Here is a 17,386-nt window from a genome sequence, read left to right on the forward strand (position 1 = left end):
TAATGGATCTGTTTCAAATGGAAAAAAAACTGATGGCTAATTAAAAGGATCAGCTTTCCATAGACTGCAATGTTAAGAAAACAGATCCAGTTGAAATTAGTTTTGTTTTTTGTTTGTTTGTTTTTTGTTTGTATTTTAGCTGGACAAAAAAGTTGTATGCTTAACTTTTTGTTACCTGATTGCTGCTGGATCTGTTTTAACCCCTTAACTCCCAGGTCGTTTTCTGTTTTTGCGTTTTCATTTTTTGCTCCCCTTCTTCCCAGAGCTATAACTTTTTTATTTTTCTGTCAATATGGCCATGTGAGGGCTTGTTTTTTGCGGGACAACTTGTGCTTTTGAGCAACACCATTGGTTTAACTGACCTTCATGTCTTACACTATTTATGGACGGTCATTTTCCTTTACGTAATTGAGTGGTTCTTGTAGTATTCTGGCATACATATAGGGGAGTATGGCCCAGCATTGTATGGCACCGTGTACCAACACTACCTCTGGAAAAGGCACCTGATGTTTCCAAACTCTTTCCGAGGGCTTGTTAGTTCACAAATTAACTTTTGACAAGGCATACCGGATTAATTAAAAGCCATTCCAGGTGACTACCTGATGGAGCTGCCTGAGAGAATGCCAAGGGTGTATAAAGCTGTCATCAGAGGAATCTAAGGTTTGACAAATATTCTGATTTTTTCACATATGTTTCTTTCCACCTAGTTTCCCTATGTGTTCTCTTGTGATTTTGCAGCGTTAAGTCTGAATCTACAATGTGCACATTCCAAAAAGAACAAGGAAAGCCATTGTATGAACAGGTGTGTACAAATTTCTGACCGATTACATACATATATGTGTGTGTGTATACATACTGCGTGTGCACACACACGCAAACATACATACTGAGGAAAATAAGTATTTGATACACTGCCGAATTTGCACGTTTTCCCACCAACACAGAATGGAGAGCTCTGTAATATTTATCATAGGTACACTTCAACTGTGAGAGACAGAATCTAAAAATAAAAACTAGAAAATCACATTGTTTGATTTTTACATAATTAAATATTTTATTTCATGAAAATAAGTATTTGATCACCTACCAACCAGCAAGAATTCTGTTTCTTACTGACCTGTTAATTTCTCTTTAAAGGGAACCTGTCACCCCCCAAAATGGAAGGTGAGCTAAGCCCACCGGCATCAGGGGCTTATCTACAGCATTCTGTAATGCTGTAGATAAGCCCCCGATGTAACCTGAAAGATGAGAAAAAGAGGTTAGATTATACTCACTCAGGGGCAGTCCCGCGAAGGGCGTCACGGTCCGGTTCGGGGCCTCCTATCTTCTTACGATCAAGTCCTCTTCTTGTCTTTACGCTGCAGCTCCGGCGCAGGCAAGGTACTTTGTCTGGCCTGTCTGAGGGCAGAGCAAAGTACTGCAGTGCACAGGTGCCAGGAAAGGTCAGAGAGGCCCAGCTCCTGCGCACTGCAGTACTTTGCTCTGCCCTCAACAGGGCAGACAAAGTACGCCTGCGCCGGAGCCGCAGCGTGAAGACAAGAAAAGGACGTCATCCTATGAAGATGGGAGGCCACGGACCGGACCGCGACGCCCATTAGACCGGACCGCAGCAGGAACGCCCCTGGGTGAGTATAATCCAGATGGGTGGTGACCATGGTGGCCATTTTGAAGTCGGCCATTTTTTAATGCAACTTTATAAATGGGCCACCCAAATGTATCCATATAAATGGCCCACCCTGTACATGGGAGGACCTGGTCAATGACCTGAAGAGAGCTCGGACCACAGTCTCAAACATTACCGTAACACACTACATCATCATGGATTAAAATCCCACTGAGCACACAAGGTTTCCCTGCTCATGCCAGCATATATTCAGGCCCAAGAAAGCTATATGTAATATTTGCGCTAAGGACACCTATATGAAGCCATAAATAGTTAAAATGCTAGGACATGTCATAAGCAAGGTTCTTCGTTAAAGACTAGCATTAACAAGATGTGTTTACCTTAATATCAAGGAAAAGGAAAACTGTATCCAGTGCTGGCATGCGGAAAGGTCCTTCACTCATGCACTTAAAGGTTGGTATCTGAAGCCTTCTCTGAATCTCTGTTCCAAAAATATCCAATATGTTGCAGAGCAAATGGTGGTATAGGAGACGCTGTCCCAGCCGGTGACTAGCGTACTCCCCCAGAGCTTGGTGACTGCCGTGAACTAACCACTTCTGGGACGATTGGGAGTGATCTCGTCCATATATTTGCTGCTTATTCACCTGGAGCAACTAAGCAGCGCCGTATGGTTCATTTTTAGACATATATTCAGGCCCATTTGAAGTTTGCCAATGACCATCTGGATGATCCAGAGGAGGCACGGGAGGTCATGTGGTCAGATGAGACCAAAATAGAACTTTTTGGCATCAAATCCACTCACTGTGTTTGAAGGAAGACGACTTATTACAACTCAAAAGAACACCATCCCAACTGTGAGGCATGGTGGGGAAACCTCATACTTTGGGGCTGCTTTTCGGTAAAGGTTACATGATGACTGCACCGTATTGAAGGGAGGATGGATGGGTTATGTATTGCAAGAATTTGGCCAACAACCTCCTTCCCTCAGTAAGAGCATTGAAGATGGGTCATGATTAGGTCTTGCAGCTTGAAAGTGACCCAAAACACACAGCCAGGAGGGCAACTAAGGAGTGGTTCCAGTAAGAAGTATTTCAAGGTCCTGCAGTGATCTAGCCAGTCTCCAGACCTGAACCCGATAGAAAATCTTTTGAAGGAGCTGAAACTCAATGCATAGCGTCAGCCCCAATACTTGAAAGATCAGGAGAAGTTCTGTTAGGAAGAGTGGGCCCAAATCCCTGCTGCAATGTGTGCAAACTTGGTCAAGAACTACAGGAAATGTCTGACCTCTGTAATTGCAAACAAAGGTTTCTGTACCAAATATTCAGTTCTGTTTTTCTATTTTATAAAAAAATTATTTCATGCAATAAATTGCGAATTCATTATGTAAAAATCATACAATGTAATTTTTTTGGATTTTTTTAAATTCTGTTTCTCACAGTTGAAGTGTAACTACAATAAATTACAGACCTCCCCATTCTTTGTAGGTGGGAAAACTTGCAAAATCGGCAGTGTATCAAATAATTATTTTCCCCACTGTATGTATACATATCAATTAACAACAATTCCAGGACTCCTTTATGCGGACAATAGTTCTTAATGACGTTGGCTGTATGTTTGGGGTCATCTTGCTGCAGAATAAATTTAGAGCCAATCAAGACACTTTACTGATGTTATCGCGCAATGGATATCTATCTGCCTGCATTTCCTAGCATCGAGAACAACAATAAATTGTATGATTGCTAGCCAGACTCTCTCTTCCAACATCACTATTTGATGTCACAAATGCTCTCGTAGTTGGGGCATCTCATTCAGACTGTGACCCTTAGATGTGTGAACGCGGTCTTACTGAGGAGGCATGTGGCTGCTCCATTAGTTGTCCTACTGTGAGCCATATACTGTGTACGTATGGATATTTGTCAGTAGTAGTCTTACAATGAGAAATCTAATTAAATATTATAAAGAATTTTATTGAAATGCTACATTTGTTTCTGATTGAAGTCCCTGATTGTGCAGTTGTGAGGTCACGATAGAGGGGACGCTATTGCTTATTCTTGCAGTGTTCAATGTCATATTACCGCCTTACATTTGATTTTACCCTGAGGTTACTGGTGCACATTTATAGACTGGTATTGTTGGAAAAACTGGTCTTAGACTAAGGACACAGAATGGTATTTTTTGCCTCAATTTGCCATTCCACAGTTGATAAACAAAATCCAAACCTAATTCTCATTGAGTGTAGAAAATGTTGCACTTGAACCAATGTAAATTGCTGAATTAGATCTTAGACATTTTGTTTTTCTTCACTCTGATCCCAATGTCTGCATAATTCATAAAGACAAATTATGTTTAGCTACTTCTAAAGCAGTGTGAAGTATCAAAGATTGTGTGTGGTTAAAGGAACCTGTCAGCAGGTCGGCACCATTATACTGATTAAAATGATACCTTGGATGATGAAATCCGTCTTGTGGTTGTTTAATCTTTATTTTCAGATTTGAGTTAATGATCTGCTCGTGCCCTGGGGCGATCACCAATAGCTGCTATTGCGCAGGCATGAGCGGCGCCATCTTGGAGGAGGAATTTTTTTTTTTCTCTTGCAAGATGGTGCCGCCGGTGTATGCGTAATAGCAGTAATCGGATCACCTCTATATACACAGATAGCTGCTACTGCGCAGGTGCGGCGGGCACTATTTTCAAATGGATTTTATTTTTTCTTAACTATCAGGATAATCTCAACCGCATCTATTATTAACATAGTACACATGCAATTATGCTGCAGCACAGGTGCCACGGCCGGGGCCTACCTGCAGAAGGGTTCCCTCCCCCAAAAAAAAATATAATATTCATTATGTAAACTAGGGGGGAGGACGCTGAGGGATAAGTGACCTGTCAGAAGCCATACAGATGAATACCATATTAGGCCCTTCCTCCCTGAAGCACAAGAATCTCATTAACTGAAACCTGAAAATAAAGATTAAACAACAACCACAAGACGGATTTCATCAACCAAGGTATCATTTTAATCAGTATAACAGCGCCGACCTGACACTGTAGGGTCTTGTGCACAATCCTGCTTACTGGTGCCTTTAAAATATGGTCATTGTTGTGTATTATTAAAAGGAAGTGTATTATCAGCTTTATAGCCGATGTCATTGGTTCCAAAATCTTGCACATGTGTCACACTTGCTTATTGCATATCTAGTAATCCAAATCACACATGTACGTGGCCAGGAACCCATTTTGTTGCCAATAACGAACTGGTGGAACTGAAAAGACATTAGTCTAGGCCAAGGAGGGAGGTGATGGACAGGATTTTCTGGTGTAGGGCTGGGGTACATGCGGGATTGGGACCACCTTTGGAGCATTTTTCTTTCCGCTGCCAGAAAGGTAGGTTAGTACTCTAACCAGCACTGTAATTACTTTAGTGACCATTAGGTCACATTCAGTATTTGGTCAGTATTTTACACCAGTATTTGTAAGCCAAAACCAGGACTGGGTGATAAATACAGAAGTGGTGCATATGTTTCTATTATACTTTTCCTCTGATTATTCCTCTCCTGGTTTTGGCTTACAAATACTGATGTCAAATACTGACCAAATACTGAACTTGTGAACATGGCCTTAAGTTAGTGATGGACTCCTGTTGGGCAGGTATACCACTAATATATGGGGTATCTTACAGATGGCTAAAAGTTGGGGCATCCAGTAAATGGGGAGTTTACACTACCAATATGTAAATGAGGAAACCAAAGGCACAATATCAAGAGGGTCACTTTTGAGCCAATAATTAAGCAAAATCTTTTTAACACGCACAAAAATGTGACTATGATGGTTGTACACAACAGTGTTCCTCGATTATAAGCTAATTACCTTCTGTCAAGAATGGTTTGTGACCTATATAGTCTGCTCTATCTGAAAAATGTTTATAGATAAAAAGTATTCCACCTCTAAAAGGCACTAATAGTAAGCTACCAGGGTGTAGGTGTTTCCAAGTATTCCGGCCTTCTGCCAGCGGGAGATAATGCACAGCCGAGCAGAGTAAACACTGCATACCAGGTATCCCAGCCTGGCATTACTGGCAGCCCAAACACGTTGGTTGCTAAGGATTATTTCAGTCATGCTCCAAAGTATTAACAGGATTGTATAATATAAATATATCACTTTATAGAAAGACTTGAGTGCCAGAAATGTATAAATGCATAATGCTCTTCAACAGCACTTGTTCAATAATTGTACTGAAATATTACCTGGTATGTAAAAGCTGTGTGTCTACAATATACAGTTGTGCTTGGTTATATGATGGGCGTCATCCTCTGTTCCCACTCCTGCAAACATTTTTACCCCCTAATTCTCTATCAATATGTCTGTCATGAAGAAGTGTTTAAATTCCCTCTGGTTCCCAGGGTCGGTCCAATCCTCTGAGCCACCTCTTCTGGTAAAATAAGATACCAGCAGGAGGCAACTACGCAAATGGCGTACACAGTAAAAGCTGTTAAAATGTGTTCTGCATAATTCCCTACTCAAAAACCATGGCTGCCCATTAAAGAGAAACCTGTCACCCCCAAAATCGAAGGTGAGCTTATCCCTCTGGCCTCAGGGGCTTATCTACAGCATTCTGTAATGCTGTAGATAAGCCCCCGATGTATTCTGAAAGATGAGAAAAAGAGGTTAGATTTTACTCACCTGGGCGGTCCGATCCAATGGGCGTTGCGGTCCGGGGCCTCCCATCTTCGTAGGATGACGTCCTCTTCTTGTCTTTACGCTCCGGCGCAGGCGTACTTTGTCTGCCCTGTTGAGGGCAGAGCACAGTACTGCAGTGCGCGGGAGCTGGGCCTCTCTGACCTTTCCGTGCGCCTGCGCACTGCAGTACTTTACTCTGCCCTCAACAGGGCAGACAAAGTACGCCTGCGCCGGAGCGTGAAGACAAGAAGAGGACGTCATCCTATGAAGATGGGAGGCCCCGGACCGCGACGCCCATCAGACCGCCAGCCCGCCCAGGTGAGTATAATCTAACCTCTTTTTCTCATCTTTCAGGATACATCCAGGGGATTATCTACAGCATTCCAGAATTCTGTAGATAAGCCCCTGATGCCGGTGGGCTTAGCTCAACTTCCATTTTGGGGGTGACAGGTTCCCTTTAAGTATAAAGAAGTCTAAGCCTAGGTTCACATTAAGCAGTTTGGTGCAGTTTAAACTGATTGTAGTCACAAGAAATTGATAGAAACATCATCGACAAACCTTCTGAAGTGTTTAATAAAAACATATAGCAACTCATCTGAGTCTGCTCATAAGGTTTCCTCCTTAGCTATATTCTTTATTCCTTGTGCTGGCACTGACCTTTGTATATCAGATACCACAGAAATGATAGATTACCTCAAATCTCCAGGACCACTGTAGTATAGCATTGAACTACTCCGCCTCAACCTAAGCCTCTGTCTGCATCCTGAATTGAACACATATAGCCAAGCAAGTGCCTCGCTCGTCTCATTTTTACTGAATCCTTAAAGAGGTTGTCCAGGACTCATCTGCAGGGTAGGTCTTCAATATAAGATCTTGGGGGTCCAACAGCCAACCCACCCCCAGTCAGCTGACACCTGCTATGGCAGAAGCCTGATATAAACTCTGCAGCTCTATATGTTGTTTTATGGTCGTTCCTGATTACTGCAGTATATTTTCAAATTTGATCCCACCAAACTCATATTAATGAACTACTCTGTGGTTAGGTTATGTATTCATGAGTCCCAGACATCCCCTTTAAAGGGAACTTGACAGCTGAGGCATTCTGCCAGACCCATAGACTTGAACCCATGTCCACTTGCGCTTGAAAGCAGCAGCGTTTCCCCTGATGAGTGTTACACCCCTATAACATTTCAAGCAGATCAATCGGGCAGTCAGTAGTCTTGAAGAAGTTCCCAAAGGTTCTGAGCACTTGTTGGCTGCTTTGCCTTCGCTCTGCAGTCCAGCTCATCCCAAACAATCTTTATTGGGTTGAGCACAGTTGACTATGGAGGCCATGTCATCTGATGCAGCACCCCATCTCTTATTTTTAGTCACATAGCCCTTACATACCGTGGAGATGTGTTTTGGGTCATTGTTTTGTTGCAGCAAAAATTATTGGTCTCCGAATTGTAACCTGAATGGCATGGCAAGTCAAATATATTCTGTGGCAGGCTGCATATGCTAAGGGTGTCATCGAAGTAAAAGGGGGTACTTTGAGGAATATAGGGTGATTTTCTTCTTCCCTCTGGTCACTTTAAATGTTGACAGCTATTTACTGACTACTATTTAACATGCTTTTAAATGTAACAACCACATCCCAAATTCTAAGAGGGTGTTCACACTTATGCGACCAAATGATTGTAGTTTCTTCTCTTTCCACCTGAAAAGACTTCAGTTTTGTTTTTCAGTTGAATTGCACAGGTTATAGGTTACGTTAAAGGTGGAAAATGTTCTGAAATTATTCTTCTTGGTATGATTTTTTTCTTTACATCACAGAAACATGGCATTTTTAGACTTTTTCTATCTCGTATATGTGTTACTTAGTGGTTTTGCCGCCTTCAGTCTGAATCTGCAGTATGCACATTCCAGTAAGAACAAGGAAAACCATTACATAAGCAGGCGAGTCCAAACTTCTGACCTGTACTGTATGTATACTTTATAACCTGAAATAACTGTTATAAATGTATTCATTGTTATATTACTAATTACGGCAGATCTCTTCCAATAAGCTGCCTTTCAGACACCGTTGGTCGTAGGTGTGCTACCGCTGAGACTCTCGTGCATGACAACGAACCTCTCAATAATGGAAAAGGACCGGTTCCTCGGACTTGGCAGAGAAATGACTAGGCTATGAGAGGACAAAGGGTTTCACTTTCTTGCCAAAGTTGCTAGGTTACAGTAAGCGATAGACAGGGAAAGATCCTTAGCAGAACACAGTTTGACACACACAATCCTGTATTTCATTATTCATACATACTTGCATGTTCAGGCTTATTGGCTTGTGAAAATCTCATTAAGCGTTCTTATCCTTTGTGGAAAAAACCTTGTTATGAGACCTCTGAATGCGAGAGGGTTCGCAATGAGTGGGTGATAACATATGGGCTATAGTGTATTGGTGAAACCTTAGATTAGCCGGTTTTGTGAGCGGAGGTGAGTAGATTATGAATATTTGATGCCGGTGACACACATGGTGCATTTTGCAATAAATCAATCATGTTTGTCTGACTACATCGTTATGTATTTTCATATACAAACTAGACTTTTTAGACACTACGCAAGTTGGTGATATAAAAAAGGACGTCTAAGTACCTTTTTTCCCTATAGACCATGTAATGGACATACTCTACCATTCACAGGTATCATCCATTTCACACGGAATAGGCTCATTGCTGTCAGGCTGCTCAGAGTGCTCTCTGCCTCCATGATCCCTGCTTTATCTTGCACATCTGCTCTCTCAGAACAACCAGAAGTATTCTAGTACATTTCTAAATTATATTGCCAGGCATTTTTATAGGTATTCTCTTTAGGGTTTTTGGGAAATGGATCTCCAACAACAGAGCATCTCATGAATGAGAATAGCTATATAGACTATTTTACCCTTCGCCACGACAGCACCCACTTTGAGAGAGGGACCCGCCCATAGGAACAGGAAACCTACAGAGATAAAAGGGCGGCCCCCCTCTCCTCCTCAGTTGGTTTCCTGTTCCTATCGGAACTCTCTGGATTACCTACAGACGGAGGTGGTTGGAGCGCCTCCACTTTTTCTTACCCGAGCCGGTACATCCGCCTGCGTGGTTCTCTCGGTGACAGCAGGGGCTGCGGCATCGGAAGCAGCGGCGGGGGAGCCACTGCATGCAGCCTCCCCCCTCGTCTGGGCACTATCCGGCAGGTTCCGGGCATGGAAGGCCCGGCCTATGGAGGGAGCCTGTGTGTACGGGGCGCCGATTCCAGAAAGCAGCGGCGCCGGCTCTGGCGCGCGGGTAAGTCTGCGCTGCTTCATTGAACCGGAAGTGTTAGTGCACTTCCGGTTCGCGGGGGGCGCGGCACGCTGCCTGGGACCGCGCGATTCAAAAGCGCCGGGGCACAGGGCTAGTTGCTCAATATGTCGTCCCCGGCAGATACTGAGCTTCCACTTGCTGTGGAACGTGATAGCGCTGACAAAAGTAGCGCTAAAAGCTTAAAGTCAGCGGCTAAACGGAGTGGTCATTCCATGGATGGATCTGACACTCACAGAAGTAAATCAAGAAGTACGGATGCAGTACTCAGACCCCACACAGTGTCTCCATCTCCTAATCCGGTATAATGATGAATATAATAGCTTCACTGGGTGAGTGTTATAATCCTTTTCCCATAAGCTGATCCCTTCCTTCTCTGATTTTCCCCTAGGCTAAAAGGACTAGTAAATCCAAGCATAAAGAATGTGCTCTATGCAGGCAGCCCTTACCTGACACATATTCTAAAAGGCTGTGTCAATCCTGTATCAGCCAGACCTTACAGGATGAGGCAGCTGTTACAGCCACAGATATTAGAGCCTTAATACGGCAAGAAATACAGTCCCTGGGGTCAGAATCCTTGAAAAAGCAGGGCACTAAGCACCTATCTCCAATCTCTAGCTCAGAGTCTGAAGAGGGCCTAATTCGATCCTCCAACACCTCAGGATCATCTCCTAGTTCCTCTGAGGATGAAGGTGGAGCGTGTTTTCCAGTTGAGAGCATTGACAACCTTATAAAATCTGTAAGGAACACTATGGGGTGTCCAGACACTAAGGGAGTTAAATCTGCACAGGACATTATGTTTGCAGGCCTGGGTCATAAAAAGAGGCGAGCTTTTCCTGTAGTTTCTGCCGTTAAAGACCTTGTAAAGAAGGAATGGGACAAACAGGGGAAGGGGTTTCTCCCATCCTCTTCTAAAAGACGCTACCCCTTCAGCGATGAGGAATTGGCAGTGTGGTCTAAAGTCCCGAAGGTGGATGCAGCGGTGGCGTCAACTTCGAAACCGGCATCTCTACCTGTGGAAGATGCAGGGATTCTATTAGATCCCTTAGACCGCAAAACAGAAGCTCTTCTAAAAAGGTCCTGGGAGACAAACACTGGAGCTTTTAAACCAGCCATATCAGGCACGTGTACAGCCAGGTCCCTATTAGTCTGGGTTGACCAGCTTGAACAACAGGTGAAAGGCAAGATCACAAGGGATAAGATTCTTCAATCCTTGCCTCTGATTAAAAGTGCCGCAGCATTTCTAGCTGACGCTTCAGCGGACTCCCTCCGTTTAGCAGCCAGGTCAGCAGGTCTGGTTAATGCAGCTCGTCGTGCCCTTTGGCTCAAAGGATGGAAGGGAGACGCACAATCAAAAACCAGATTATGTTCAATCCCATGCCAGGGTGAGTTCTTGTTTGGGAAGGTTCTGGATGACCTACTTAACAAGGCAGGAGAAAGAAGGAAGGGCTTTCCTAAACAGTTTCTTCCTTCTTATAGGAGAGCGTTTAGAAGACGGCCATTTAACAGGAGGAGGCCGTATGAGGCCCAAAAAGATCGGTGGGAAACAAAAGAAACCAGACCGAAAGGTGCCTTATATAGTAATCCCGAAACATCTAAGCGGGGGAGATACCATCAGTGATGACTACCCAGTAGGGGGCAGACTGAAATTCTTTTATCATCAATGGGAAAATATAACCTCAAATCAATGGATCCTTCAGCTAATAAAATCTGGATTAAGATTAGATTTCTTTAAATTACCACAAGACAACTTTGTAGTAACATCTCTAAAAGCGCCGGAACAACAGGAAGCGCTTCAGTTAGAAATTCTGAGCCTTTTGGCAAAGAATGTTCTCATCGAAGTACCAATAAACCAGGAAGGGAGGGGGTTTTATTCCTCTTTATTTTTGGTTCCAAAACCTGATGGTACTTTTCGTACTATAATTAATCTAAAAAGACTAAATGCCTTTTTGGTTGAACACACCTTTAAGATGGAATCTATAAGATCTACTATAAAACTCTTGTTCCCTAGGTGCTTTATGGCAGGTCTGGATTTGAAGGATGCGTACTATCATCTTCCAATTCATATAGAACACCAACAATATCTCAGAGTTGCAGTAGTTCTACAAGGCCGGATCCGGCACTTCCAATTTACGGCCATGCCATTCGGCCTATCTATGGCGCCTCGGATCTTCACGAAACTTATGCTAGAGGTGATGGCCTATCTACGTCATCAAGACACATTAATTGTACCCTATTTAGATGATTTCTTAATAATTGGTAATTCAGCATCTCAATGTGAAAAACGCTTGTCTAATACCGTTTCATCATTGCAGGCCTTAGGTTGGATTATAAACTTCAAAAAATCCAGACTTCTTCCAGAAACTCGTCAGTCCTTCCTAGGACTAGTCTTGGACTCTGTAAGTCAAAAATGTCTTTTACCAGAATCCAAAAAGTTAATCATAGTTTCAAAGGTCGCTACGGCAAGATCAAATCCTCGTATGTCCCTCAGAGAGGCCATGTCTCTCTTGGGCTCTCTCTCCTCCTGCATTCCTGCGGTTCAATGGGCCCAATACCATACCAGAACCCTACAACACCAGGTGCTTCATGCTCAGTCTCATTTCCAGGATCATCTAAATTCAAAAATCACCTTATCTGAAGACGTACTTCATTCACTTCGTTGGTGGTTAAATAAAGTCCATTTGTCCAGAGGAGTCTCATGGGCATTTAGGTCCCCTAAAATACTTACTACTGACGCAGGCCCAGAGGGGTGGGGAGCCCATCTGGGTCAAAATATAGCCCAGGGTTGCTGGACTCCTTTAGAGACTCAGCAGTCTTCCAACTGGAAGGAGTTAAATGCAGTATATTATGCTTTAAATTCTTTCCTTCCTCAGCTTCGAGGTTCTCATGTCAAGATCCGGTCGGACAATACAACTGTCGTCGTGTATTTAAATCGGCAAGGCGGAACGCGATCGGAAGGTCTCATGTGTTCAGCGGCAGACATCTTCGATCTAGCAGAACCCAATTTTCTATCTCTCACGGCGGTCCACATCAGAGGTATAGAGAACTCAAGGGCCGACTTTCTAAGTCGCCACACGCTCCGCCAGGGAGAATGGACCCTCAATCCTCGCATATTCAAAAACATAGTGGACATTTGGGGTCTTCCGCAGATAGATTTGTTTGCGACCAGGAGCAACAGGCAAGTACCAATGTTTGCATCCCTGAATGTGGCAGATCGTCCAGATCTAGTAGACTCGCTCCAGTATCCATGGAATTACGATCTAGCCTACGCCTTCCCACCAATGATGCTAATTCCTTTGGTGATCAAGAAAATAAGAGAAGAAAGATCGAAGGTGATTCTGATAGCTCCATTTTGGCCAAAGAGGCCTTGGTTCTCCTGTCTTCGAGCGATGTCAGTTTGCGATCCGTGGATTCTGCCAGTGACTACAGACCTACTCTTTCAGGGTCCATTCTACCATCCACAAGTAAAGGGCCTCCACCTCACGGCGTGGAACTTGAGAGGCAGATACTAACTTTAAGAGGGTTTTCTCAAGAACTAATCAATACATTACTGTTGAGCAGAAAAAAATCTACAACTCTAATCTATAGCAGAGTATGGAGAAAATTCCTCAACTTCTATACAAAACCCTTCTCTAAGGTTCCTATTAAACCAATCCTTGAATTTTTGCAGAAAGGTCGTGAGATGGGGTTATCAGTTAATACTCTGAGAGTTCAAGTGTCTGCCCTGGGAGCCCTCTATAGTGCTAACATTGCTAGTAATAGATGGGTAACTAGATTTATTAGGGCATGCGAGAGGTGTACACCGGTTCATGTTCCACGCCTGCCACCCTGGGACCTGAATCTAGTCCTAGACTCCTTATCTGGTCCTCCCTTTGAACCTTTATATTCTATCCCTCTTAAAAACATCACATACAAGGTAGCTTTACTGATAGCCTTAACTTCTGCCAGAAGAGTGGGTGACATCCAGGCCCTCTCTATAGACCCTCCATTCCTAATAACATATCAGGATAGGATAGTTCTCAAACCTGATCCTTCATACCTCCCTAAGGTAGCTACAAAATACCATAGAGCCCAAGAGATTTTTCTACCTTCCTTTTATGATAATCCAGCAAATTCAGAGGAGGAAAAACTACATATGCTTGATGTTAAAAGAGCAGTCCTGGGCTACATAGACAGAACCCGCTCTTGCAGACAGAGTAGGGCTCTGTTTGTGTCTTTTCAGGGTCATCGAAAAGGCCATGGAGTCACGAAAGCTACCTTGTCCCGGTGGATCAGAGAGGCTATCCATCTTGCATACTTGTCAAAAGGCGAAAGTCCTCCAGAGGGAGTAAAGGCGCATTCAGCTCGAGCCGTATCATCCTCGTGGGCGGAGAATAAAGACATTCCCATCGAGCTCATATGTAAGGCCGCAACCTGGTCGTCGCCTTCAACTTTCTATAGACACTATAGGCTTGATCTGTCTTCCGCTTCTGACTTGGCATTCGGGAGAGCCGTCCTTAGTACGGTAATCCCACCCAGGTGAAGGGTCTCTGAAAGTCTCTCAAAGTGGGTGCTGTCGTGGCGAAGGGTAAAAAGCCGGATTACTCACCGGTAATGCCCTTTTAATGAGCCACGACAGCACCCTGTCACTTCCCACCCTTGTAGATATGTATAGTTATTAATACAAAATATTCTCATGGGTGATTATAGATATAATAAAATGTACTAATAATTAAGAATGTATACTAATTTAACAATGGCGGTTCCTCTTGTACTCTGAAAAACAACTGAGGAGGAGAGGGGGGCCGCCCTTTTATCTCTGTAGGTTTCCTGTTCCTATGGGCGGGTCCCTCTCTCAAAGTGGGTGCTGTCGTGGCTCATTAAAAGGGCATTACCGGTGAGTAATCCGGCTTTTCCTAATATAAAGCTAGAACCACAATGGTTTTCCTGTGAAAAACATACACGCCTATCCATACTCATTGGTAAATTGGCCTAATATGCTAATAGGTTGACTGTGAGCCCTCGCGGGCAGGGTCCGCTCTCCTCCTGTACTTGTGTGCGCCTTGTTTTACTTATGTTTATTGTACTTGTCTACATTTGCCCCGTTCACATGTAAAGCACCATGGCATAATTGGCGCTATAAAAATGTATAATAATAAATAGCTTGTCAGATGCCCTCATCACCACTCCTCCGGTCCCTTCTGGTCATGGTTCTATTGACTGCAGCAATGACATATTATATACACATGTGGCCAGTCACTGGCCATAGATGGGACCACAGATGCCAGAGATCAGCTACATTGAACATGTGATTACTTGCCCCGGTATCCCAATCCATACCATAATACTAATAATACCGTCACTGCCTGCTCAGGCAGACAACAGAGCGGAATCCACATTACACATGGTCAGGATTCAGCTATCCACAGTCACACAGAGTGATTGTAGAAATGTAGCTAAAGCCTGGAAAACCTATTTAATTGACTTAATGCTAATCTAGTGTTTATTCACAGCATCCAGTCTGAACATGCAGAGCTATAGGTTTAAAGCATATGGAAAAGTCAATTAAAAAAAAAGCATCTGTCAGTGTCTGACAAATGCTACACTGAGTTTTGCCATAAATATTGCAGGCAATCAGGCTGTACCGAAGAAATGGATCTCTCCCAAAAAGCCAAGCTTCTGATCTTTCACCACCTTGAAGGGTTAACACGCCGAATTCACACTTCTGCATGTGATAGGACTGTGTCCTGTAGTGTGGGTGAATTGCTTACAGTGATGTGAAGGAATTCAGAGTTTTTGATATCCTCTTACCACTCCAGACAGCTTTTTTTTTTTCCCGATGCACGATAAAATGGAGAAGTGTGTCGTCAGCTGCAGGAGATTGGGTATAGCGATCATCTCAATAATAGTATGTGAGCGCTTATAACGTGTATGTTTCTTTAAAGCTGGAGGACAGACAGACATAACACTGAAATCTGCATGTGTATCACTTACTTGTTCTATCTTCAGATGGCAGCATACTAAATGTGACAGGTTCCCTTTTAGCTGTGCAAACAAGACAACCCATAGATGAAGGGTAACCTACTTCTCAGACACTTCTATACACCATTGTGAGGAGCTGCTAATGTTTGTCCCACTTTCTTCATTTGAATATATGGCGTTTAATAATATATGTCCTCTATAGCCGTTGCTTCAGTGAAACCGTGTAGCCAGCCTCAGCATCACCCTGTGGTATCTCATTCATTTTAGTTTCCTTTTTTTTAAAAAAAAAAAAAGTTACTTTTGGCAATAACTCTTAAATCGGCACTGAAAAAGCTGTACCTCCAACCTCCTTCCTGCTCATAGATTTCTATAGGAAGTGACTGTAACCTGATCCCTCACTGAACTAAAGACTTATCTTCACTAAAGACAGAATTAAGATGTGAATTTAGAGGAGTCTAAGGGTACCGTCACACAGTGCCATTTTCATCGCTACGACGGCACGATTCGTGACGTTCTAGCGATATCGTTACGATATCGTTGTGTCTGACACGCTACTGCGATCCGGATCCCCGCTGAGAATCGTACGTCGTAGCAGATCGTTTGAAACTTTCTTTCGTCGTCTAGTGTCCCGCTGTGGCGGCATGATTGCATTGTGTGACACAGGTTGTATACGATGTGCGCACAGTAACCAACGGCTTCTACATCGCAAATACGTCATGAAATTATATCTCCAGCGCCGTGTATTGCAACGTGTGACCGCAGTATACGACGCTGGAGCGATAATCATACGACGCTGCAACGTCACGAATCGTGCCGTCGTAGCGATGAAAATAGCACTGTGTGACGGTACCCTAAGGCTGTGTGCCCACTATCAGGAAATAGCAGCACTTTGGACTCCGTGTATTTTCACTGCTTCCAAAATGCCCCATCATGCAGGTAAATATGCATGTATTCATTGAACAATGCGGGTAGTTTAGCGCATCCAGTACAGAGATCGACAAGCTGGGGCTCGTAAGCCCGCACCGCGGGGGAGTTTACGCAGCGTCAAATAGAGGCACAGTAGGCACGGGCTCTCTATAAATCCCAGCCACTGTGCTTGTATCGTATGACACAGATTTTTGGACGCAGCGCTGGTGAGCTGTGTCCAGATCGCTGCTATTCTGGATCGTGGGCACGTACCCTAATATGTGGGGAAAGAGGCATTTTTAGTTAATTTATTGCAAAGATTTTTTTTATCTTCATATTTGTACTGTAATTGATTAAAAACATAATGAAACAGCGGTTACTCTTATCATTTCTTATTAAATGTTATGAACAAATAACTCGTAAAACAAAAACAAAATGTCGGTCTCTTTCCAGAAAGCTGCATTTTGAACTAGGTTTCCTGTATGCGTTTGTGACAAATGTTCCATTGTTGAGTTATGAATCGTACATTTCCTGGTGATTGTTTTATTGGCGATAATGATGAAAGTAGCAGAAAATGAGCCACTTCCTTTCTATGGCAAGAACGCTGTACACTGTATTGTGTGTTTTATCCCTGTGCTGCCCAGTAGGTTAATGCCAGCAGTCGGCTTCAGCAATCTTGGTGCAGATAGAAAATAGAGTTTGTGCTAACAGAAAACCCTAGAATATTACAGTCCACGTCTTAGTTTTCTAATGACTCCAACTTGCAGTTTTTGGGATTTCGCAGTGGTTTGAAGTCAGGTCACGGCATGAAACTATGGGAGGGGAATTGCATGGTAGTAAGAAAGTACATAGTCACGTACTGCCAGGGGTGGGACTTGGGCTTTTCTTAATGTTATCACCCCCT

General features: G+C 43.5%; 1 protein-coding gene across 6 annotated transcripts in view; it reads left to right on the forward strand.

Annotated features, from left to right (window-relative positions):
• DOCK9 (dedicator of cytokinesis 9) overlaps positions 1-17,386 on the forward strand; it is a 310,144-nt gene that overhangs the window by 21,049 nt on the left and 271,709 nt on the right. The window contains exons 1-2 of one of the 6 annotated variants that reach the window (XM_077297099.1): positions 780-802; positions 2,017-2,077. The exons of the other annotated variants lie outside the window; for them this stretch is intronic. Coding sequence (XP_077153214.1) covers positions 795-802; positions 2,017-2,077 — 69 coding nt within the window. The 5' untranslated portion in view covers positions 780-794. Of the gene's footprint in view, positions 1-779; positions 803-2,016; positions 2,078-17,386 lie in introns of those variants that run through there. 6 annotated transcript variants of the gene reach the window in all.

The sequence above is a fragment of the Ranitomeya variabilis genome, chromosome 3 (assembly GCF_051348905.1).
Source record: "Ranitomeya variabilis isolate aRanVar5 chromosome 3, aRanVar5.hap1, whole genome shotgun sequence".
Taxonomy (NCBI): domain Eukaryota; kingdom Metazoa; phylum Chordata; class Amphibia; order Anura; family Dendrobatidae; genus Ranitomeya; species Ranitomeya variabilis.